This window comes from Callorhinus ursinus, unplaced genomic scaffold (assembly GCF_003265705.2).
Source record: "Callorhinus ursinus isolate GAN/ISIS: 27379988/994484 unplaced genomic scaffold, GSC_fseal_2.0 scaffold55, whole genome shotgun sequence".
In the NCBI taxonomy this organism is placed as follows: domain Eukaryota; kingdom Metazoa; phylum Chordata; class Mammalia; order Carnivora; family Otariidae; genus Callorhinus; species Callorhinus ursinus.
This window is the reverse complement of record NW_027397117.1, coordinates 647,633-670,754: the sequence shown is the minus strand read 5'-3', so window position 1 is coordinate 670,754 and position 23,122 is coordinate 647,633. Positions and strand designations below refer to the sequence as shown.

Below are 23,122 nucleotides of genomic sequence, written 5' to 3'. Positions count from 1 at the left end.
AAAAGGACAGAGAGAGACACCAGGGATGTGTATGCACAGGGCAGCCACAGAGGCTTCAGGGGAAATCCAATCTGTTGACACCTTAATCTTGAACATCTAGCTTCTAGAACTGTGAGAAAATTAATTTTGGCCATTTAAGCCTCCCCCCCTTCTGTGCAGCCCTACCAAACTAATAGGGAGATTATCCTGGACTGCGGGAAGGGGGACGTGTAATCACTAGGGTCCTTTCAAAAGGAGGCAAAAGGAGCAGAGGTGGATAATGGAGATATGACAGCAGAAGCAGAGAACAGACTGAGTCTTATCTTGCTGATTTTTGTCCCCAGTCAACAACCTGCCAGTGTCACTGGCTGCCCCCTTCCTTTCTTCTCCCTTGCCCTGCATCTGAAAAAGGGCTGGACACATACCTTTCGAGGATCCTCTCCTTTTCCTGTGCCTTAGTTTCTCCTGCCTGGTTAAGTTGAGCTAATGTCAGGCAATGCCATTTCCCCCAATCTTGGCAGGGGACCTTGGTGTTTCTGATGCACTGGAGCTGAAGTCTTTTTTCTTTTTTTAAAGATTTTATTTATGTATTTGAGAAAGAGAATGAGAGAGAGAGAGCATGAGAGGGGGGAGGGTCAGAGGGAGAAGCAGACTCCCTGCCGAGCAGGGAGCCCGATGCGGGACTCGATCCCTGGACTCCAGGATCATGACCTGAGCCGAAGGCAGTCCGCCCAAACAACTGAGCCACCCAGGCGCCCGAGCTGAAGTCTTAAAGGGAGAGACAAAATAAGGCAGATAAAGGGCCAAAAAGCAGAAAAGGATTCTGGGTATTGGAAGCATCTAGGTAACCCTGGCAAGAGGCTCTGATGGCTCAAGACTATGAGACTGGATGTCTGCAGTAGGCGGGATCAGGCAGGATTTTTTTGTTTCTCTGTGGTTTAAGTACATCAGTTTAGGGGTAGGACCCTATGTAGGGGGCTAAAGGGGCCCTTAAAAATCTGCTTGCCCAATTCCCTCATTTTAGAGGTGGAACTAGAACCTCAGAGAAATTCAGTGACTTGCTCAAGGTCACACAGTTTTCCTGGTGTGGCACCAGGACCAGAACCCAGGTCTTCTGTATCCTCACTGGGCCCCTTGACTGCCCCCCCATTCCTGGGTCCCCTGCGGCTGGGAGGAGGAACTGGAGGAAAGAAGTGGGAAGAAAGGGGCTGCTCCCTCCATTTCTCAGTTTAATTTTAAAAATTTATTTTATTCAATTTGGAAAATGAATACAAATCCCTGGGTGCCTGGGGGAGGGCGGCTGGGCAGGAGGAAGAGGAGGAGGAACTGAGGTGAGGCATGAGCATCAGAGTGGCTGTCTCGTGTGCACGTCCAAGTCCCTGCCCCAGGAGGTGGGGGGAGGTTGAGCAGGGAGCTCAGGTCCGAAGGAACACCATGGTGAGGAGTCCTGGAGAAGGGAGAGAGGACAGCAAGCTGGTGGTGAGCAGCGCTGCGGCTCTGCTAGCCTTCCTCCTAGGCCCCCACGCCCCTGGCCACTACTGTGCTCACCCAAGATGTACGCTGCCACCAACTTCTGTCCCAGGGAGACGTGCAGGATTTGGGGCAGCTGGCTGCCAAGCTCGTCCTGGAGTGGGAGCAGCAGGAAGACCACAGAGACTATGCCCGTCAGCAAGAAGAGGAGGAAGGAGCTGGTGGCCAGTTGTGGGGGGTGGTCTGGGAAACAAGGCTCATCAGGAGCTCCACCCTCCTCCTGCCCAGCCCAGGGTCCTCCAGGGAGGAAGCTGAAGATGGGAGGTATATTTTTATTGCCCTCCAGGGGGCATACTGCAAGTGTCCCCTCCTCCCTGGAGCCTCTGTCCCCACGACCACGAGAGACCCTTCCCCCTCCGGTCCCTCAGCACTTTTTTCTCTTCACCCTGCCTTCAGTATTGGCTCCTATGTACATGTCCATCGGGCAAGGGACTCTCTCTCCCATATGCAGCCCACAACTTGGTATGGGTTTCTTATGGAACTGAGCTGAGCTGGTACATGATGGAAAGTACTGAAGTTAGAGCTAAGGAAGAACTTTTCCCCCTAGGCAGAAGCCAGAAACCAGGGAAACTACAAAGTCTGCTTTTTTGCCTAACCTGATATAAAATCTGAACTCCTAGGAATGCTTCTACCAAAAAGCAAAAGACAGAACCAGAAGACCCCTTCATCTCCAACTGAGCACATCTCTAGAGTAATGCTCAATAACTCAAGAATCCCCATCCCCCAACTCACTCTCTGGGAAGTGTCTGGCCGTGGGTGGTGCTGTCCAGGAAGGAGGCCCTGGGTGGGGTGTTGGGTCAGGCTGTCCCTGAAGCTCAAGGGGGTAGGCTGGGGCCCTCAGAACCGAGGTGATGTCCTTGCGCCCCACCACTCGACCCTCAGCTCCCTCCTCAGACAGCTCAATGCGGAAGCGGTCCTGGACGTCATAGTGGCTGGGAATGGGGGCCACGTGGCGAATCACACTGGTCCCAAAATAGGGGAGAGAGACCCATTGAGAGGAGGTGAGTAACAGGCAGTGATCCAAGTGGATCCAGGCCCCGCCTCCCAGGAGCCTTTCCCTTAGGGATGTAGACAGAGGTGGGGAAAAAGGTTGCCAAGAACCAGGTCTGAGCCCTGTTGACACGGGCACGGTAATTCAGACAAAGGTGGCAGCGACCCCTGGCTTCCCGGAGTCCCCTCCACCCTCCTCACTCACATGTCAATGCAGGATTGAGGTTTCACATATCCTTCTGCGTCAAACACCGTGTATTTTGCAGGTGCTGTGCACAGGACTGAGGGGTAAAGGCACACACAGACCCGACTATTGCTTCAGAGACAAGTTTGCCGGTGGAGGGACATTAGAGTCCCCCTTCCCTTCTACCCCAGGGCTGGACATGACTCTTCCAGTCCGCCAAGGTTGGCTATCTGACCCCACTCATCTCACTCCTCCAGCCCACACAGCCCCGCGGTGTCCTGCCGCCAGACCCAGATCCCTGGCATGAGGCACCCATCCCTTCACCTCGGAAGCGAAGCGCAGCTCCCGTGGGGTTATAGAGGGTCAGCAGCTGCCGGGGTCCGCTCCGCTGGTCCGCCCTGAATACTAGGTCCGGGGGAAAGACGAGGACCGGGACAAGTCCCGAGGGAGGAGGGGCGCCCCGGGACCCCCGCCCAGGAGCCCCCGGGCCCACCAGCTCCTGGTCCTGGGGCGCCCCACGGCGCATGCAGGCTGTGGACGGTGGACATACGAGGGCAGAGCTCAGGGGACAGGGCCTGGAGTCTAGAGCTGGGGGACGACAGGGGAGAAAGGGATCGGAATGAGATCGGGGGGCAGGGCCTGGTCTGATGCTGCCGCCGCCGCGTCGGAACCCCGCTAGATGAGGCTCCCGCAGGCCAGGCCCAAGCCCCCCAAGCCCTTCCCTTCTCCAGCTCTGCCCGGGGTCCCTTTAGGCCCCGCCCCAAGTCCGACCTCATGGTCACGCCCACCCCATAAACCCTGCCCCTAGCTGCTCCCAACCCGGGCCTTGTCTCCAGGCCCGGCTCCCGATCTCCAAAAGCCCCGCCCGCCCCCACCGCGGGCCCCGCCCCTTCCGGGCGTCCCTGCTCTCCGGCCAGAGCCCGCCTGCCTCAGCGTCCCCCTCCGGAACCGCCCCGTCTCCAATCTCTCCAGAGACCTTTATCTGTGCCTCCAACCTCTCCCTGAGCTCGGCGAGCAGCTCCTTCGTGCCTCAGCCTGCGAACGGCCGCTCGCGCTGTGAGGCTTACCTTCTCGTCACTGCACCTGCCCATCAACTTTTGGCCGGACCGAGGCTGCCATCTTCCCGAGAGACCATTTCTACGCTTCCGCCGTACGGCCTCTGTCATTGGCTAGGGCGGCCTCGTTTCCGCCGTCAGTTTCCGCCGATTGGTGAGTTTAAAGACGTGATTGGCTTGATCCCAGTGGCGTAAAACTTTACGGGCGACTCCGGCCAGAAAGCTCTGCTCTGAGTAACTCCGGGGGACCGGCGGAGGCTGGGAGCTGGGCCTGTTCCTCCCCGCTCCAAGTCACTAGAATCACATCCCAAAGGGAAGCCCTCTTTCTCTATTTTAGTCCCAGGCTCTCCTAGAAGCCTCTGCAGCAATCATAGCAGTTTTCCATAGTACTAGTTGGGAGGTTGCTTCCAGTTGGACTAGGATTGAGGCAGGGAAACTGCAGGGACCCCATGAAAAAGAGCCGGGTTTTTTGTTTTGTTTTGTTTGTTTTTAAGATTTATTAGAACCTCAATGAGATACCACCTCACACCCGTCAGAATGGCTAAAATTAACAAGTCAGGGAACGACAGGTGTTGGCGGGGATGTGGAGAAAGGGGAACCCTCCTACACTGTTGGTGGGAATGCAAGCTGGTGCAGCCACTCTGGAAAACAGTATGGAGGTTCCTCAAACAGTTGAAATTAGAGCTACCGTTCGATCCAGCAATTGCACTACTGGGTATTTACCCCAAAGATACAAATGTAGGGACCCGAAGGGGCACGTGCACCCCGATGTTTATAGCAGCAATGTCCACAATAGCCAAACTGTGGAAAGAGCCAAGATGCCCATCGACAGATGAATGGATAAAGAAGATGGGGTATATATACACAATGGAATATTATGCAGCCATCAAAAGGAATGAGATCTTGCCATTTGCAACGACGTGGATGGAACTGGAGGGTGTTATGCTGAGTGAAATAAGTCAATCAGAGAAAGACATGTATCACATGACCTCACTGATATGAGGAAACAAACTGAGTGTTACTGGAGTGGTGGGGGGTGGGAGGGATGGGGTGGCTGGGTGATAGACATTGGGGAGGGTATGTGCTATGGTGAGCGCTGTGAATTGTGCAAGACTGTTGAATCACAGATCTGTACTTCTGAAACAAATAACGCAACATATTTTAAGAAAAAAGAAAAAGAAGACGATAACAGGAGAGGAAGAAAAGGGGAGTAAGTCAGAGGGGGAGATGAACCATGAGAGATGATGGACTCTGAAAAACAAACTGAGGGTACTAGAGGGGAGGGGGGGAGGGGGATGGGTTATCCTGGTGATGGGTATTAAAGAGGGCACGTTCTGCGTGGAGCACTGGGTGTTATGAACAAACAATGAATCATGGAACACTGTACCAAAAACTAATGATGTAATATATGGTGATTAACATAACAATAAAAAAGTTAAAAAAAAAAGATTAGAGAGACAGCACGAGCGGGAGGGGCAAAGGGAGAGAGACTCCTGAAGCGGACTCCCCGCTGAGCGGAGAGCCTGTTGCCGGGTGAGGCGGGGCTCTATCCCAGGACTCAGATCATGGCCTGAGCCAAAATCAAAATCAGGCGCCCCCAAAGCCATTTTTTCCCCTTTGCTTCTTTTCCAGCTGCTTTTCTTGCTAGGACCTGCACCCCCCACCCCACTCTACACATGCCTCCTGATACAAAAAGCATATGTCCTCCTTGTGAGGGACAAAGAGGTAAGCCTCTTTGGAGGCTTCCAGTACAACAGGTGATACCTAGGGAATGACCTGACAGAACCACCATCATGTGCCTATTTCAGACCACTGGCACTGGATATCTCCAGGCCAAGACCCCCTGGCTTCAGGGAATGAGTGACTTATGAAGGACACCTGGACCCTATCCTTGTTCTGACTAGTTCCTGGATGCCTGAGAGGACACGTGCACCAGACCCCAAGAAAAGACGAGACTCATGCTCTTTTCCTCTCCAAGTCTCCAGAACGCTCAGTCCATCTCTCTCTCTCTCTCTGTATATATGTATATATTGGCTCTCCGCACCCAACCTGCCTGCATCAGGATCTCAGCCCACGGCTCCTCTCCTGAGTCTCCCTTTCCTGCATGGGACTCAGAAATCACTCACATTTGCACAAAGAAGTAGGAGTTACCAACCCTGCCACTTGCATCATCCCACTGAATCTTCGACTCCTTTCACAAAAGAAGTGGCCTCGGCAAGGTGAAGGATCTCACCCAAGCCACACAACTGGTTAGCAGTAGAGCAAAAACAAAGTTCATCTTATCCCAAAGCCCCCCCCCCCCAGCAAATGTAGAAACCCCTTTATCCTTTTAGGCTTTTGTTTTCTTGATAGCACAGCTTCATTTGACACCGTGTTTATTTTATTATTTACATGCTCCAGTAGAATGTACTTTCCTCCCCACAAGAGCAGAAATTTTGCTTTGTTTTCTGGTTCATTCCAAAGTGCCTGACATTTGGAATGAACAAATGAGTGACTAGGAATGAACTTTGAGCTGAGATCCGATTGAAGTTAGGAAGCAAGCCATAAAAAATCAGTGGAGAGCATCCTGGATGGAGGGGATAGCTAAGGCAAAGCCCCAAAGCAGGAGGGTACTCGAAATGCCAAGGAGCCGCCGAGACTGCTGTTCCATCCAGCCTCAGCACAACAGTGAGAGATGACATAAGGTGGGAAGGTTGGATGCAGGTCACCTAGAGCCTGAGTCTGCAGTAGGACTTTGGATTTTATTCTGAGACTAACCTGAAACTATGGGAGAGGTTTTCTTTATTTCTTTTTTTTTAACAGCTTTATTGAGATATCTTAGACATATAAAAATTGTATATATTTAAGCTGTACAACTTGAGGGGCGCCTGGGTGGCTCTGTCAGTTAAGTGTTTGACTTCGGCGCAGGTGGTGATCTCAGGGTCCTGGGATCTAGCCCTGCATCGGGCTCCCCACTTGGGGGACGGGGGAGGGCGGTTTGCTTGTCCCTCTCCCTCGGCCCCTCCCCCTACTTGTGCTCTCTTTCTCAAAGAAAATCTTTAAAAAAACAAAAGGTGTACGATATTTGGATTTATGTACACATTGTGAAAAGATCACCACAATCAAGCTAATTAACACATCCGACACCTCTACGTAGTTCGATTGTGTGTGTGTGTGTGTGTGTGTGTGTGTGTGTGTGTGTGTTGAGAATAAGGGAGAGTTTTGAGTAAAGGGGTGACAAGGTCTTACATTCTTAAAAGATTGCTCTGTATACTAAACATCTGCTGAGTTTAACGAATGAATGAAATCTCCTAGATGGGCACCCCCAGACCATAGAAATGGAGATGTGACCCCTTCCTCAGTCAAGAAACATTTATTTGGATCAGAAAGGAGTCTCTAGGGCTCTGGGCTGGGAAGGCCGGCAGGGGTTTCAGGCCTGGGACCCAGCAGCCCGAACAGGCTGGGAGGGGCACTTCCTCTTGCTGAGGTTGGTGAGGATCTGGTCCTGGTTGGACCGGTAGAGAACCACAAAGCTCTCTGCAGGAAGGACAGGCCCTCTGTTCTCTTCCACCTGGCCCATCATCAGATAACTGGCTCCTGGGGGGGGAGAAGGAGGGAGCGAGAGTGTGTTATGGAGACCTTGTAGACGTACCTACCTCCTTGTCAGAGTCCTTCAGATTCTATCATTTTCGTGAGGCTACGTCCTCTCCCCATTTTGCCACATCCGTTACCTTTCTTCATGGGGGGGCACTGCTTGCAGGGCACATAAAACTTCAGGGGGGTGTCAGTGAGTGGAGAGGGCAGGTCCAGGCCTCCGGTTTTATAAGCACCAATGAGACTGACAGTGACAGTGAGGCCCTCTCCTGGGCCCCGAACCATAGACTTCACGGTCGCGGTCACCACTGTGAGAGAACGGGGGTGAGAGGTGAGGAGACAGGAGGCCAGCTCAGGGCTGGAGCCGGGAGGGGGACTTTGAGCACAGGAGAGGAGGTTGGAGCTGTTGGCAGGGGGGGCTTCTCACCCAGGCTGCTGGAACAGAAGTTGCTCTGCAAGGTGCCTGTGCGGCGGCATTGCTTAGGGCAGGACACAGCGGGCACGTCTAGGAGGGAGAGAAGGTGCTGTTTGTGGAGGGGGACCCACCCAGCAGGTAGGAAGGGCCACTTTCCTCATAACAACTTCACTGATTTCAATTCATTCAGAGCTCCATCCAGCCGTGGGCCCCAGCACCCAGTACCAGACCTCAGTACAGAGCACCAGTGAGTGATGTAGGAATGAATGAATGAGTTTGGAAAGGAGGTCTCTTTGAAACACTCTCTTCAGTCTGCGTCCCCTTCCTTCCCCTTCCCAGACTCACTGGGGGCCCCCCGGAGTTGCCCGGGCCTCAGAGGAGGCCTTCGGTTTTTCCGCAGACGGGAGTCCGGGCTTGGGGAGCGCGGTACCTGGCCGGGCATCCTCCCCCTGGCTCCGGGCCTGCCCTTCAGCACCTCGCGGCAGGGTCTTGTAGGAGGCGGAGAAGCCATCCGCCGTGACACTGAGGTCAGAGACGAACTGGACGAGGAGCTCGTTCCCTTCGGAGGAGATGGGACTGCAGGTGGCGGGGCACCGGGGGAAGCGTCAGGGGGGGCTTGTCATCTCCGCCCTGGCTTGGCTGTAGCAGCTTCCTGACTTTGCAGGACCTACTCGCCTCTCGATCCGTGGACCCATCCTGGTGCCAAGCCAGGTCTCTTGCCTGGTCCCGTACTTGTTCCGCCCACCCGTTTGGGGCTCACAGGTTCAGATCCCGCCTCTTCAGCTAGGCCTGGCCTCTCCCCACCCCCCACCCCCACTCCCTACCCTAGAAAGGTGGAGACGCCCGGACCCACCAACCCCCCGGTCTGTCCCCTCACCCCGGGGCCGTGTCGCCGCAGAACTTCCCCAGCCTTTTGGCGTCATCGCTCACGGCTCCGTTGAACACGCTGACCGAGTCGTAGCGGCAGTAGGTGTCGGGCTCCAGGTCAAACTTGCCAAAGGTCAGCGAGATCACCTGTCCGCCGGGAGAGAGGAGGCTGCGCGGCGGGACCCTGGGCGGCTCGAGGGCGCGGAAGCCCTGCATCCCTGGCCTCCTCCGGAAGCTCGGAAGCTTGCGGCAGCCTCCTCTCCCCCCTCCCGTGTCCCCCGGAGCCCCCTCTTAAAGCATTCACACCACCGCTCCGAGGGTCACACGCCCAGGGGAACCCTTCGGCAGCATCTTCCGTCTTGGGCAAGGTCTAGTCCAGGCTCACGCTCGAGGAACAGACCCAGCATCACCTCCAGCGCCACCACATACACACACAAAACACCGTTTATAGATCAGCATTGTGTACCTCGCTCTCGTAAGACTCGTCACAGGTGTGATTTTACATTTTTTGTTTGAGTGCAAGCAGTTCTGGGTCTGTTTTTGCTCCCTAGCGCGAGCTCAATGGTCGGGACATTAGCAGATGGTCAGTAAATCTTTGCTGGCTGCATGCTGGAGAACGCCGCCTGGGTCCCCGAGGGCGGCCCGGGCAGGGGGTCGGTACCTGGTCCGGGGGCGCGATGATGTGCCAGGAACAGCTGATGCCCGGGGGGTAATCGGACTCGGGCCAGTTGGGCGTGGTCAGGGTTCCCTGGGCCTTCTCCAGCCGCCCCCCGCAAAATTGGTGCTCTGGGGAGGGGAGAAAGGAGTGGGGGTGGGAGGCGGTGGAGACCCTCCGTCAGCTCGAAGAGAGCTCTAGGCTGGAAGCCTGTGCTGGAAGCTCGGACGTCTGGGTCTCAGCATGAGGGGACGAGAAGAGGGGTAGGGAAGGGGGAGGTGTGGTTAGCAGAGAGCGGGCTTGGAGGAGCAGGGCTCAGGGGAGTCTTGGACCTCCGGCGCCCAGGCAGGCGGTGGAAGGGGGAGGAGGCATTGGCTGGACACGCTCCCTTCTCTCCCCTCCCCCTGACCCGCGACCACACCGCTCCTCTTCCCCTGGGAGATCCCATCTCCCCGGTCCGGCGGAAGAGTCCCCTTTGCAGGCTGGGGAAGCCCTCACGTTGTGAGGGTGCCCTCAAATTGGAGCACAGCCCCAGAGGCCTCTTTGGGGAGGTCTCTGCCTTAAACATTAAAATATTTAATGGGGAGACTTCGGCCGCCAGGAGGGGGTGATGGGACCGCAATCGGGAGCCCCGGGCTGGGTGTAGGGTGCTCCGGGTCGGGGGAACCTAGTCCCCCAGCCCGGGGGTGCCCGCCCCCTCATGCCCGTCTGAGGGAGCCCGATTGCGGACGGGGGCGGGCAGTTACTCACCGTCCCAGTAACCCCAGGCCGCCCATTCCACCCGCGGGTCGGTGACCCATTTCCGCCTCGCGCCTGGGGGGGGGCCCGGGAGGGGGGGGGGGGGGGGGGGGGGGGGGGGGGGAGAGAAGACGGGGAGGAGGGACTGAAGGGGCAGTTAGTGAGGAAAAAGGGTAAGGGAGGTAATGGGGGCCCTAGGCTCTCGGGCGCGGGGTTTGGCTCGGGGTGGAGGTTAAGGCTGGGGGCGGGGCCTGCGCCGGGGGCGGGGCCAGGGGAGGGGGGAAGGCGGAGGTGAGGGAGGTCTCACCAGTGCCTGAGGTGGCCCTCCCGCTGTACCAGAGCAGGAAGCCTCGTCCTCCCGTGCCCTCGTCCGCCGTCATTCTTAGGGTCACCTGGTTGCCGGGGGCGACCAAGGGCGCAGGCCGGAAGGTCCCGCAGAAGCGTCCAAGCCGCTGGCCCGAGGTTCCAGACCCGACAAAGACCTCCAGGGCATCATAACGGCAGGCCGAGTGCTGCTCCAAGTCGAAGACGCGGAAGGAAAGGGACACAGTCTGGCCCTCAGGGACCTGAAGGCGGGGACAGCGAAGAGGACCTGCAAAGTCAGGCCACACAAAACCCAGGCGGAGGGTACTTCTCTTTCCCCAAGCATCTCATACAGAAACCGGGCCAGAACAGGAAGGGACCCCATCAGAGTGCAGAGCAGAGGGCCTGGGCCCCGCAGCAGCTTGTGGCTTGCGCAGGGGACAAGACCTGAGGGCAGGAATGGGGTTCGGAGTGGACGAGCGGGCCCTGAGTTAAGGAAGGTGTGAGGACACATTGCCACGTGTTATTGTGGGCACTGCCGCCCTCAGTGACCAGAGGGGACGGGCTTGGACTTCCCTGGGAGAAGGGGTGGTGCAGGGACCGGAGTGGGGAGCAGGAGGTCGGTCGGCAGACTGGGGTTCCCTTAGCAGTCAGGCCTGGGAGACTTCAACAAGGGGGTAGTGATCAGAAGGGCCTTCTCACCGTTATTGTCCAGATGCACTCCTTATTGGGGGGGTAGAGGTTGGGGAAACCCTCACTTGCCACGTAACCTGACTCCCCGGTCACATCCCCTCCACACAGGAACACGGGTCTGGAGAACAGGAGAGGGGTCAGCCATGAGTGAAGGAGAGCTTGGGAAGGATAGGGTACTGAGGATGGGGGGGGGGCGGCAGGGAGGGAAGCCAGGGGGATGGAGGAGGAAGGCCTAGGGGATCTGGGGCAGCCTCAGCCAGCCAGACCTGGATTGAGAGGATTAGGAACAAGTGGGGCCAGCAATTTGGCTGTCTCCAACACCCCTAAATCCCCACCCCCACCCCAACAGGAATTCCCGGAATCCTCCCCAGGCTGTTCCTCACTCTCCCCCCTCGCCCTGCCTGGCAGTCGGGGACAGGAGCCGCCTAACTACTTCCAGATGTGGACACAGCCACGAGGCCATGGGGGGGGAGGGGGCGGAGAGATGAGCAGCAGCAATGATGGCCCTCACGTTGAACCTGGAGACCAGATTTCCCCAGCTCCCAACCTTTGCCCTGCTCCTGTTCCTGCTAAATACTTGAGTATCTGACTCCCAAGTCTCCCACTCGCTCCCCCCTCCCCCCCCACCTCTGATTCCCTCCTGGAATCCAGATGTCCAGCTACCAGGCAAGTTCAGGGTCTTGGTGCTCTCAGGTTCCACGGGGGGCCAAGGGTCTGGGTGGATGGGGAGACTTGGGGGACAGGGGACAAAGGGTGGAGGAACGGTGGGGGGGGCAGTGGTGACCCGCAGAAGATTGTGGTCTTGCAGTAGGGAGGGGGAACTTGGGGGCTAGGGAAGACTTGGGGCTGCAGGAGATCTGGGGGGTGGTGTGTTAGTGAAGGAATCCACAAGATCCACAGGCAAAACCCCCAGGAATCAGGGCTTTTGACGCTCACTCAAGCTATCTGGAAGGTGCCAAGAGACCTACCTGGTATAGTTGGGGGTCTGGCCCTGGGCGAAAGGTAGCAGGGCCCAGGCAGTGAGGACCCCCAAGAGGGAGGCTGTGGCAGCAGGCAGCATGGCCGGGGGGGAGAGGCGCTGGGGTCCTCGAGGCGGCAGCTGAGTTTAGCGGCGGCAGCAGCCGGGATAATCAGTGCCAGATGAGGCGGCCTCGGGTGTGTGGGCGTGGGGACTGGCCAGTGGGGCGGGCGGTGGGGAAGGCGGGACAGGGAGAGTTTAGTCGGGACAGTGGTGAGTCCAGGGGCCTCTCTACATCCAGGACACATAAATATTGACCTAAGGAGGGGGTGGAGCAATGAAGGGCAGAGGGAGCATCGACCCTCAGCCATAATGCAGGCATCAAGTACGGTCATCTGGAAGCCCACTCTGCCGGGTGCCCGAACATCCTGCGAACACAGCCTCTGGTCCTTCCTCATGATCATCCCCATGTCTGCCTCCTCAGCACCCACAGGAAGTCCTTCCCTTGACCCCCCCAACATCCAGTCACTCACCCCTTCCTAACTCCCCCCCCCCCCCCCCCCCCCCCCCCCCCCCTTTTTCCCTTCAAGTTTCTACTGTCTTCTCCCCATCCCTGGGCCAGACCAGGCCAAGGAGAAAATTCTTTCTGCTCACCCATTTTTCTCTCCCAAATATTTGGAGGCATGGTATGTGGATAAAGGGAGCCTCCCCCTCATTGAGGAAGAAGAAGATGGAGGAGAAAATGAGGGAAAGGGACAGCACGTGAGACTAGAGCTGGAAGGTAAATGGGAGGAGGGGAAGAGGGGGCTGACTCCGCAGGGACCGAGGGAAATGGGTAGGAAGCTCTGTGAGGTCAGAAGCAAGTGGCCTCCTCAGGATGGGAGTAAGTCTGAGGGACAGAGGATCCGAGTAAGAGAACCAAGTAGCATATGTTGACTGCATTGTTCCAGAAGGTGGGGCTTGGACTTCCAAGTCTAGAAGCCTGGGCCAGTCTTGGGAGTGGGAGGGGAAAGCAAACAGAGATTTAGGGGGTCAGGTCCGCCGCAGCACCTGAATGCTTGAGCCGCTTCTGCCCCGCCCACCCCCGGCCCCTCTCCTGCCCTCTGGTGCCCACCGAGCCAGGCATTGGGCCCCCCCCCGTTCCCTGCCCCATTTTCCTCCCAGGCCCCAGGGCTCCAAACCGGGCCTCACTTCAGCCTTTTATTCTATTTGTCCATCAAATCTCTTGTCCATGATAGATTGGGGGCCCCTCCTGGGCAGCCCCCCCGAACAATCTTACAAAACAGTTCCCGGTTCATCCTGGCACGTCTAGCAATCTCCACCCCACCCCCCCATGTGCACATGCAGTGTTTACTGCTACCACCCCATTTCTCCTTAGCTCCTGGCCCAGGGCCAGACTCTCCCTCCAGGGGTGAGATTAGGAGAGGGGGGGTCAGCTCTCAGGGGTTGGGGGGCCTGAGCCAGCCCCCGCAGCAGTCCTCTGCAGCAGGTCCAAGGCCTCCCAAAAGAAATCCTTCTGTGCGGCCATCAAGGGCATCCAGCCCACGATCTCCTTCATCTTTTCCATGCGATCCTGCAATGTGGGGCAACTGTGGATCTGGTTGAGGTACTCCTCACAGGCCTGGGCCGCCCCCCCAGGGTCCTGGGATGCTCCGGCCCCCAGGCTGGGCTCGGGGGTCCCCACCACCCTGCTGGCTGGAAGGTCCCGATAGGTGGGGTGGTGCTCGACGTCATGGCTGGACAGCATGTAGAGACACTCTCTGGTAGAGCAGAGGGAACAGGCACACAAAGGGACCTTGGAGGAGAGAAGGGGCGTGGCTGAGTGGGGCCTTTACTGAGGGGCTCCCAGGAAGCCCCAGCTGTTGTGTTCTTCCCTCTCAGAGCAGCCCCGAGCCAGCAAGTGAGCTCGGACTGGCCAAGCCCCAAGGTTGTGTGAGGTCAGAGAGGGCCAGCAGGGTCTGCTAAGGGAGAGAGCCAGGAGCCGTGGTGTGGGGCTGGGAAGGGAGGCAGGTGGTGCCGGGACGATGGGGCCCCCGGGTTCCTGCAGGAGCCCCGGCTACGTTGCTGTGCCACCTCGCTCTAATTGCTCCTGCCCTCCCTGGTTGCCTGCTTGTCTGACAGTGCTCTGACCTTGACGTGGAGCTTCACGAAGGAGGCACTCCCCTTAGGCCAGCCAGGGAGGCGGCCCCCAGCCCCACAGCCGCAGCCCAGCAGCTCCTTGCTGAAGTCCGAGCCCTGGCTCAGCACCAGGGAGTGGTTGAGGCCACACCACAGGGCAATGGGGCGTTGCAGATAATGCACCTGAGGACACAGAGCCAGGATCCCTAAGGTGGGAACGCCAAGGACCTGGGGGCCCCGGATAGGACAGGAAGGCCCAGGGAAGGATCTAGGGAAACGAGGAGAGGAAAGCGGAGGGACTCAGCGCCCCCCCACCCCACCTGCCACCCAGCCAGGAGGGAGACCAGCAGCAATCCCCCCCTCCTTGGTTCTCCTGCAGCCCCAGTCGGACTGCACGGGGTCTAGCACTTCTGCTGGTTCCTCGTCTTTGCTCCCCAGAAAACAGGCTACTGGTCTGAGCCCAGGGTCGGCTATCTGCTCCCTCATTGTCACCCCAGGCCTGTGCCAGGCCAGCCTCTCATCCTGCCTTCCAGCCCGGGGAGGAGGGCTATCCTTCCTCTTCCCAAAGCTGAAAGACCCCCTCCCTGTGCAATTCCAGGTCAGCCCCCAGGAAGGACTTTCCTTCCACTTACTCCTCCCTTCTCTCTCCAGCATGTTCAACTTGTCCTATTGCTCTCTTTCAAACTGGCGACCCTATTTTGAAAAACAACATTGCCACCTGATTCCTGCGGCTTCCGATGGCTGTCTTTTAGGCAGCAGAACTGGTTACATGACCAGTCTGGGGCTGACCCCATTCTTGTTCTCACCACAGCCAGGCTTTCTCTGCTTACTAAGCTACTGACATGTTCTCTCCAAATGCACTTGACCTCCCGGCTGCCAAATCCCAGGGCCTCTCCTGCACACTTCCTCCTGAGATCATGAGGGCTTTAATTTTGAAGATACAGGTTAAGTAATTTAGGGTCATCATAGAAAAATTATAAAATATTGGTGAGCAAAGATTAATTTAAAAATCACTGGCAAGGGGCGCCTGGGTGGCTCAGTCGGTTAAGCACCCAGACTCTTAATATTGGCTCAGGTGTTAATCTCAGGGTCGTGAGTTCGAGCTCCGTGTTGGGCTCCACGCTGGGTATGGAACCTACTAAAAAAAAAAAAAAAAAAAATCACTGGGAATCCCACCACCTACTGTGAACATCTTGCTGGATATTCTTCTTCACTGCTGCTTGTGTGTGTGTGTATGTGTACGTATGTATAAATTGTATATATATATTTTTTTAATTGTATATTTTTAAACAAAAATGGGATTGTATTATATAAAATAATTTCACACTTTTTTTTTCACCGAAAAATATGGCCTGACCATCTTTCTGTGTCAGTAAGTATAGTCCTGCATTATCTGTCACCATGAGTCACCCCCTCCTGTTTGAAACTCTCTGAGCCCACGCTTCTGGGATTTGGCATCTGAGGGTGTGCCCCTCCGGTCTCAGAGACGGCCTTTTCATTCCCTCTGCCTACAACATCGGCTCCTGCCCGGGCTTTGCTCCTCTATCCCTACTTCTGTCCGTGTCAGCCTAGTTCTGACATGGAATCTAATGGCAAGGAGACATTTCCACTTTAGAAAAAGTCCAAAGTCATGCCCTGCCTCTTCCCTCAAGCCAGCCTCCCCTCCACGTTCGTAGGCATGCCATCTTTCTTCAAGGGGTCTCGCGCCAGAGCCCCTTTTGTCCTCAGGGCCTTCTCCTCACATCTCAGCAGAGCCTGTTCATTTCCTTCCAAAACATCTCCGGGATCCATTCTTTTGGGCCCTCACTGCCCCCGGCTCTTGTCTCAAGTGCTGTTGGGGCTCCACAGTCTCCCAGTGGGCTTCTCATTCCGCAGCCTCCTGTTCTCAGTCATCCGTGGGGGTTACGTTCTGCTCCCGAAACCTGCAGTGACTCTTTCCCAAAGCTATGTTTCTCCGGGCTCACCCCCACCTGCACCGCCTCATATCTACCGGTTTCTGAAACACCGTCTCTGCTTTAGGTATGTGCCAGCTGCGTTGTCGTCCCCACTATGCAGAATGCCTCTCCCTGTGCCCACCCGAATCCGATCTCAGCCACCAGGCCCTGATCACATCTCACCTCTTCTGGTTAGACCAGCCCCCCCCCCCCACCCCCCACCCCGGTCTCCCTGCTTCACTGAATTCCTATTGCACTTACAGCAAGCACTGCACAGAACGGACCTCATAGTGCCAACCCTGGGAAAGACATGCACCAGTAGTACCACAGGCCTTACGCACTGGTTGGCTTAACTTCCCCAGGGAGTAAGGAGTGGATTCTAAAGAGAGTGGAGAATCGGAGAGATCCGGGGGTTAGGGAATTGGAGGAAGGGGGTCCGGATGAGAGTAACTGAGAAACAGTCTCACCTGTGTGGGTTCCCCTCGGTCCATTCTGTCCCCTGTTCCCAGCTGCCCGTATCTGTTATTTCCCTGCATGAAGAGTCGGCCAAATTCATCCACCAGGCCAAGGTGATTGTAGCCAAGAGCGCAAAATAGGATCTAAGAAGTAAGAAAGAGGAGGTGGGCATTCAGTTCCCTCCAGAGGAACCCTGAGCTCCGGAATCTCCCAGGTGCTAACCTGCCATTCCCAGCTGACTTCTTTTGGCCTCGCCCGCTGCCTCGCCCCTCTCTCTGGGTCCCCTGTCCCTCCCTGAGCAATCATTTGATCCCTGCTCATATTTCAGACCTCTGGTACCTTTCAAACCCTAACCCACCCCCCTCTGCCCACCCCCTGGTCTGCCCCATTCCTCCAGCATCCTACCTTGGCAGGCAGTGAGAGAGCAAGTGGCATCTGCTGGTCCAAGGGGTCAAAGGCTTGAAGGGTCCCAAAGAGATCACGATACACCCCTGGGGTATGCACCTCAAAATACACTCCCCCCTGGTCTGGGGGGTCAGGAGCCCTCAGCTCAGCAGCTTTGGGCACCTATTTCCTAGAGCTAAGGCCCTACCTGGGATAAAAGCTGTAAGACCCGGGGTGTCTCACACCCACTAGCAATACACCAGCTATGATATCTGGGGACCTAAACTCATCTTTCCACTAGGATGCCCGAGAGGGTCCACCACAGAGCTGGAGTAAGTATCAGGGGGCGCCGTCCATATCTGGAAGGTCTGTTTAAGACCAGGGTCTGGAGAAGAAGGAAGGTGGTCCTTACCTGTGATGTAGAGAGTACTGCTCTGGTTGGAAGCCATGCCGGCCACACGAAGGTGAGGCAGGCAACGGGACACCTTCCTCAGGGCCAGCTGAACTGTGTAGGAGCGCGGCTGGTCCAGCTGGGTTTCATTCACTACCAAAGAGTAGATCTTTCCTTCCTCTGGGAGATGGGGAGAGGCAGATAATTATGTGGGGGAGGGGACCCCCCCAATATCCACATTAAGTTCCCAGTAGACCCTCTAAGCCATACGGATGAAACATTTACTGCCCTGGAGTGGGGCTGGAAGAAAAAGGGTAGAAATGGAATAAGGGAAGAGTGACCTTGAGTTGTCCAAACTCTAGCCCTTTACCACCAAAAATAAATCAGGGAAGTCCTGGGGTGTGAAAGACGAGTGGAGAGAACACCTAATAGTCAGATTTGGCAGAATCCAATTGGAGTGTTAGGAAGAATGATGCTGACAAATCGGGGCCCTGCCTGGCATGAAGAAGTCCAGAGGGTCTCAAGCTTGGGAGTGTGGTCAAATAAGGGGGACAGGGGCACGAGTCTGGCTCAGTCAGAAGAGTTTGTGACTCTTGATCTCGGGGTTGTGAGTTTGAGCCCCACATTCGGTGTAGAGATTGCTTAAATAAATAAAACAAAAACTTAAATATATATATATATATATATGTATATATATATGACAATGAGCAAGTTGGGGGGGGAGATTTGGGGAATTAAGTGTAGTGTCTAACAGGGAGGTTACAAAAGTTAGAATTTTTAAAAACTGGCCTTCCACTAGAACAGTGGTTTCTAAACTATTTTTTGCAGCAGCGCCCTTTACTCATATGAAACACACAGAATCTTAGATGAGGAGACAGACAAAAAAGCAAAGCTCTTGGGTTTGAGAGCAGGATGAGTTGACTTGCAGAAACCCATGTGAGAGCCCTCCCCCTCCCCTGCAGCAGGTCCCGAAGAATCTGTAGAAAGCAATTTGCAAACCACTGCTCTGGGCCACACCTGTGAGAAGCAACAGAGCCCGCTGGGTCTCCTGACCGACCAGCACGATCTGTTTGAAGCTCATGGAGTGGTGGAAGGTCATCTTGAAGACCCGCTGCCCACTGGACTGCAGATAGACCTCGACACAGTCACAGGCCCGGCTGCCAGTTGTGCCTACCACACCTGGCTGCTCCCGAGTGGCCAATACATAGAGGTATTTACGGTAAACTGTGTCACATCTTGGGTCCGAGGCAAACTGTAGGAAGAGATGAAGGTGTCTGGGATCTAGGCCTTGGAGTGGAATGAGGCTGGGCCAACGGGATCCTGGGGTGAGAGATGAGGTACTTGGGTTCAGGGCTGGGAAACGAGGACTTGTTTCTCAGTTCCTGGGACAGGAGGGCAACTGTCCCAAGGAGAATATCTCAGGGCTGGTGTGGGCCCTGCGTCCCCCCCCCCGCCCCCCCCGCCCCCGCAGGAGGGGTGGGGTCTCGGCTGCCAGGGCTCTGCTACTCACATCCTTGGCTCCGCGACACAACACAACATAGCGGCAGGCTCGCTTCCACTGGATCTGGCCAAGGGTAGAGGAGACCAGGGCATTTTTGAGAAAGAAGAGGGTCCCCACGTAGTCAAGAATGAAGACGTGGTCCTTGGTGGGCAAGAAGCGGCGGTAGCCATGGGCTAGCAGGGGGGCTACACTCTTGCTGAGACAGCGGCGGCGGCCCCCAAATGCCTGGAAATACAGGCCCTTCGTGTCTGGAGAAGGGAAGGAGATGGAAGGCTCAAGGGCTCAGGATGGCACAAGGGAGAGGAATCAGAGCTTGGGCAGACTAGATTTCTTGGGTAGCAATGGTATTTAGCAGCTCCCGTACCTAAGACTGGGGAACAGACCCCTTCTAAAGGACACTGGAAAGCTCAGAGGACATCTTTAATAATCCCCTATAGAGGATATCTTTAATAATCCCCATGCCTGAACTTGAGTTCTCTGTCCCCCTCTGCCCCCCAGCCCAGGGCACTACACATGCTTCTAAGTGAGTGCTTCTTCAGTCCAACCTTGCATCAGAGACATCAGGGGGAACATAATACATAGAAAAGCTGCAAAAAGAGGACTGGAAAAGGGTGAGTGAGAAAGGCCAGTAGCCCCCCTCAGCCCTTGCTCCGGAGCTGCTATCCGGATCAGATCTGGATCTCCCTTAATCTCAAGTACTTGCATAGGGGCTCCCTGGGAATGGTTTAGAGCATGTTTCTCAGCCTGGGGTGATTCTGTCCCTCAGGTAACACGGACGGTCACAACTGGGGGGAGGTTTGCTCCTGGCATCCGGCGGGTGGAGGCCAGGGATGCTGCTAAATATCCTGCAATGCACAGGACAGCCCCCCCCACTCCAAATAACTATTTGGCCCCAAATGGCAACAGTGATGAGGTTGAGAAACCCTGGTTTAGAGGAGGAAAAACTCCACGTTTGGGGAGTGGAGGAGGTGTCCGGGATTTGGACAGAGACTTTGAATATGGAGGGAGGTTTGTCATGGATGCTAGTAATGCGGGTCCATCAGAGGGTGGAGCTAGAGGCTTGCAGTGGTGGAGGGCGTATGTTTTGAATCTCTTCCAGGGAAAGGGGCCCGGGAAGTTTGGCCGGGAATGCTGAGGCGACTCTAGGGAACTGGAGGGACCCCAGAATAAGGGAGGACAGAGGCAAAGAGAAGGGGAGTTTCTGGGGAGGTGTACAGTTAAGAATGGCAGCTCTCTTCCAGGGCCGGACCCCAGAACCCTGCTCTCGTAGGCGAGGACTCAGCCTGCGACAGATGCGTCTCCACACGCCCTCGGCATCGCACACTTCGTGGAAGTAGTGGCAGGTCTGGCCCAGAGCGACCACATCTCTGACTGGGAGGAATGAGATGATATGCTCCACCTGGGGGGCAGGAGGGAGGAGGCAGGGATCACCGGGGCCCCTCAGCGCTCTGGCCCCCTGTCCTTTACTCTTAAGACCACCTCCCTGCGGAGGACTCACCAGCTCTGGGGGGAACAGCTGAAGAGAAATAGGGTTCCCTCTCCCCTTCTTCTCTTCACCCCCAGGCTCTGGGCCACATGAAGGGCAGCTCCGCTTCACCTACCCAAGGAGAATGGGGAGCACAGGGGTTCCATGAGAGTCAGGCCTCTTTTGCTCCCTTCTCTCAGCCTGTCTTTCATTAGCTACTTTCTTGGGGGCTCACAGCTCTGTCTTCCAGCTCCGTGTCCTCAAATCCTCCCATCTTTCTCTCTAGGTCCATGGGTCACCCCTCCCTATCTGCCGTGTGCCTTGGTCCACCGGCTCCAAAGAACCCCCCCCCCCCCCCTCCGATCTCTGGCTGCCATCTTCTTGTCCTTCCCTTGGCTCGCTCGCCCCTCACCCGGAGCCCCTCCTCCCGACCGCACAGCCCGGTGACTTTTTGCAGCTTTTGTCTCCGGCTTCTCCTCACCATCCTGACTGCCCCCTCCCTGCTCCTGCCCTCATCTCTCCGGGCCCCTTGGCCCCCCCGTAGTCAGCTCCCTGGCCCCCGTCCCTGCTGCCTTCCCCACACCATGTCCCCCGCCTGGGCTTGGGGGACCTCTGGGGCCCCTCTGCCTCCTAGGCCCCTCCCCCATGGAGTCTGGGAAGACAAAGCTCTCTGTGACCTCACTGCCCAGCCACTGTGACCTATTTTCCCCAACCTGGCCTGGGATTTTCTCTTAGACAGCTCCTGGGTTCTAGCTCAGCTCTAGCCACCCGATGGCTCATGGCATATGCATTTTACAGGAGAGAGAAAGTGTGATCTACTGGTAGATGAGGCCTTTCCTTTTGGGGAGTAGTTGTGAGGTTCCTCCAATTGAGGCCCTTTTAGCACTAACTCTACTCCGTAGAGAAACACTGGTGAATTCTATCTCAGCAGGCTAGGGCCTCCAGGGGATTTGTAGTCCCCGAGTATAAACTCAAAAAAAAAAAAAAAAGTATAAACTCAGTTTGACAGGTGAGGGGGGGAATGGTGACCCTGCTAGACTCTCCTACAGGAGAGCATGCACCAGATGAAAGTGGGAATAATTCACAAATTCTTTTTTTTTTTTAATTTTTTTTTTTAAAGATTTTATTTATTTGAGAGAGAGAGAGAGAGCACATGAGAGGGGGTTGGGTCAGAGGGAGAAGCAGACTCCCTGCTGAGCAGGGAGCCCGATGTGGGACTCGATCCCGGGACTCCAGGATCATGACCTGAGCCGAAGGCAGTCGCTTAACCAACTGAGCCACCCAGGCGCCCAATTCACAAATTCTTTAGTCTCATAAAGCACACTCAAAAGCAGATTTCCTGGACAGTAACATCAAAGCCTGTATGAAGGACAACCTATCAGGGTGGCAGAAAGGGACAGAATTACTCTGAACCTTGGGGTATCTCCCAGAGTCTAAGCTTTTAACATAGTCTTATGGGGGGAGAGGGGTGCCATGTACGAGCAACAGCAGGATTTGGGAGTGTGTCTGTCTAGGTAGGACCAAAGGATCTACACCAATAAATCCAAGGAGTAACCGGGTCTTCCAGGAGCTCAAAGCTATCCAGTCCTGGACAACCAGCACTCAGCTGCCTAGTACTACTGAATTTATAGCGCTAGCTAATCGTCAACCACCCAAACTCCCTTATTCATGGTGAGTAGTAAACAACTAGTTTGAGACACCGTGGATGGAATTTTAATCATTCAGTAAATGTTTAGGGATGTCAACATTTGAGATGTGATTTATAAGAAACTTAAAGTGGTCTGCGTTCAGGCAACTCTGACCATAGCACATGGACTATGTTATGCCACCTAAGAGGATGCTGAGATCTCTCAGCAGACAGAAAAAGGATCGTCGGCTTCCTCTGGTGTCTGGGCCCCCCTTTGATCCACTCCATTTCAGCTCAGGAGGCGAAGAAAAGGGTGCAGATAGAAAAAGCCCACCACAGAAGCTGCTGGGAAACGGTGGGAAACCGGGCTTCTAGAGCAAGCGGTCAGTAACTTGCGGTTTGCTCTTGCCAACCCATCAACTTCTCTCCGCCTGTTTCCTCATTTGTAAAACGGAGGGCTTCTTCTAGAGGGCACGGTCCCTTCTGGACTAACACCCACCCCCCCCCCCCCCCCCCCCCCCCCCACCCCCCGGGCTCGTCATCACAGTGTCCCGTCCAGGCGCGCTCTTCGGGGGCGGGCTGGCCAGCCGGGCGGCAGCTCTGAAGGCTCTCCGGTCTCCCGTAACCCTTCCTCCAGGAGCTGAGCTGCGCATCTCCGGTCTCTGGGAAGCCGCCCGCCCGCCGGGGCTCCGGACACCGCCGCAGGGCCTCAGCCTCCGCAGCCGGAAAGGCCTCCACGGTCCCTTCGGATGCCAACGACCCGCTGCGCACTGGCCTCAGGCGTCGCCTGGCCCCCACCCCGGCCTCCCTCGCGCCCTCAGAGCGGGCTCGCTCCCTAACATTTCCAGGCCGTACGCGCCACTCCAGCCCCTACACTGGTCCCGGCCCGCCCGGCGCGCAGCGCTCACATTCTTTACCTCAGTCTCAAAGTTCTAGCTCACCCGCCTCCTCCTAGGCGAAGGGACCGCCTTCTCGCCCATGCTATTGGTAGGTACAGCCGTCCCTCAGAGAAGAGGCCGGGCCAGGTTCCCTCCGGAGGATCTAATTGGCCTTCTCGACAGTCACTCGCCTGTATCTGGCTTGCGATTGGCCTCCGTTGGAAGAAAACCAGGAGCCCCGGCTTGCGGTCACTCGGCCTCCATCCCTTCTAGTGGAGGGCTGGCGTCCCCGTCTCCTAGTTAGACCTGATTGGCTCCATCCCCAGCCCTAAGCATTGCGATTGGATGCGGCTGCGCGGGGCGGGCCGGCCTGAAGCGTCGGCCGTTGGCGAGCGCTCCATTCTAGCCCCCTCCCTTCTGTCGCCTCA

General features: G+C 56.2%; 3 protein-coding genes across 10 annotated transcripts; all 3 read right to left on the bottom strand.

Annotated features, from left to right (window-relative positions):
* Positions 1 to 1,207: 1,207 nt before the first annotated feature.
* Positions 1,208 to 3,834, bottom strand: MOSPD3 (motile sperm domain containing 3). 4 transcript variants are annotated; one of them, XM_025864672.2, is made up of 6 exons: positions 3,751 to 3,834; positions 3,008 to 3,271; positions 2,705 to 2,780; positions 2,242 to 2,471; positions 1,528 to 1,603; positions 1,208 to 1,426 (listed from the first exon to the last, which is right to left on the bottom strand). In XM_025864672.2, exons 2-6 carry the CDS (start codon positions 3,207 to 3,209, stop codon positions 1,228 to 1,230), a joined length of 783 nt encoding a protein of 260 aa, XP_025720457.1. In that variant the 5' UTR covers positions 3,210 to 3,271; positions 3,751 to 3,834; the 3' UTR covers positions 1,208 to 1,227. The 4 variants fall into 4 exon arrangements, with proteins under 4 accessions (XP_025720457.1, XP_025720459.2, XP_073740245.1 ...); XM_025864674.2 differs by having other exon boundaries at positions 3,660 to 3,818; XM_073884144.1 differs by having other exon boundaries at positions 1,528 to 1,692; positions 3,660 to 3,817.
* Positions 3,835 to 7,071: 3,237 nt separating this feature from the next.
* Positions 7,072 to 12,439, bottom strand: PCOLCE (procollagen C-endopeptidase enhancer). The gene is given in 9 exon segments (XM_073884145.1): positions 7,072 to 7,314; positions 7,449 to 7,619; positions 7,739 to 7,835; positions 8,068 to 8,302; positions 8,604 to 8,740; positions 9,255 to 9,379; positions 10,294 to 10,552; positions 10,992 to 11,100; positions 11,951 to 12,439. Coding segments are annotated over 9 exon segments (1,392 nt in total). The 5' UTR covers positions 12,043 to 12,439; the 3' UTR covers positions 7,072 to 7,147.
* Positions 12,440 to 13,127: 688 nt separating this feature from the next.
* Positions 13,128 to 23,113, bottom strand: FBXO24 (F-box protein 24). Of its 5 annotated transcripts, none has more exons than XM_073884132.1 (10): positions 22,758 to 23,113; positions 20,223 to 20,321; positions 19,940 to 20,123; positions 18,734 to 18,972; positions 18,241 to 18,475; positions 17,245 to 17,403; positions 16,854 to 16,975; positions 16,460 to 16,591; positions 14,071 to 14,241; positions 13,128 to 13,735 (listed from the first exon to the last, which is right to left on the bottom strand). In XM_073884132.1, exons 1-10 carry the CDS (start codon positions 22,794 to 22,796, stop codon positions 13,373 to 13,375), a joined length of 1,743 nt encoding a protein of 580 aa, XP_073740233.1. In that variant the 5' UTR covers positions 22,797 to 23,113; the 3' UTR covers positions 13,128 to 13,372. The 5 variants fall into 5 exon arrangements, with proteins under 5 accessions (XP_073740233.1, XP_073740234.1, XP_025720450.1 ...); XM_073884133.1 differs by lacking the exon at positions 22,758 to 23,113 and adding an exon at positions 20,671 to 21,028; XM_025864665.2 differs by lacking the exon at positions 22,758 to 23,113 and adding an exon at positions 20,602 to 21,027.
* Positions 23,114 to 23,122: the final 9 nt, after the last annotated feature.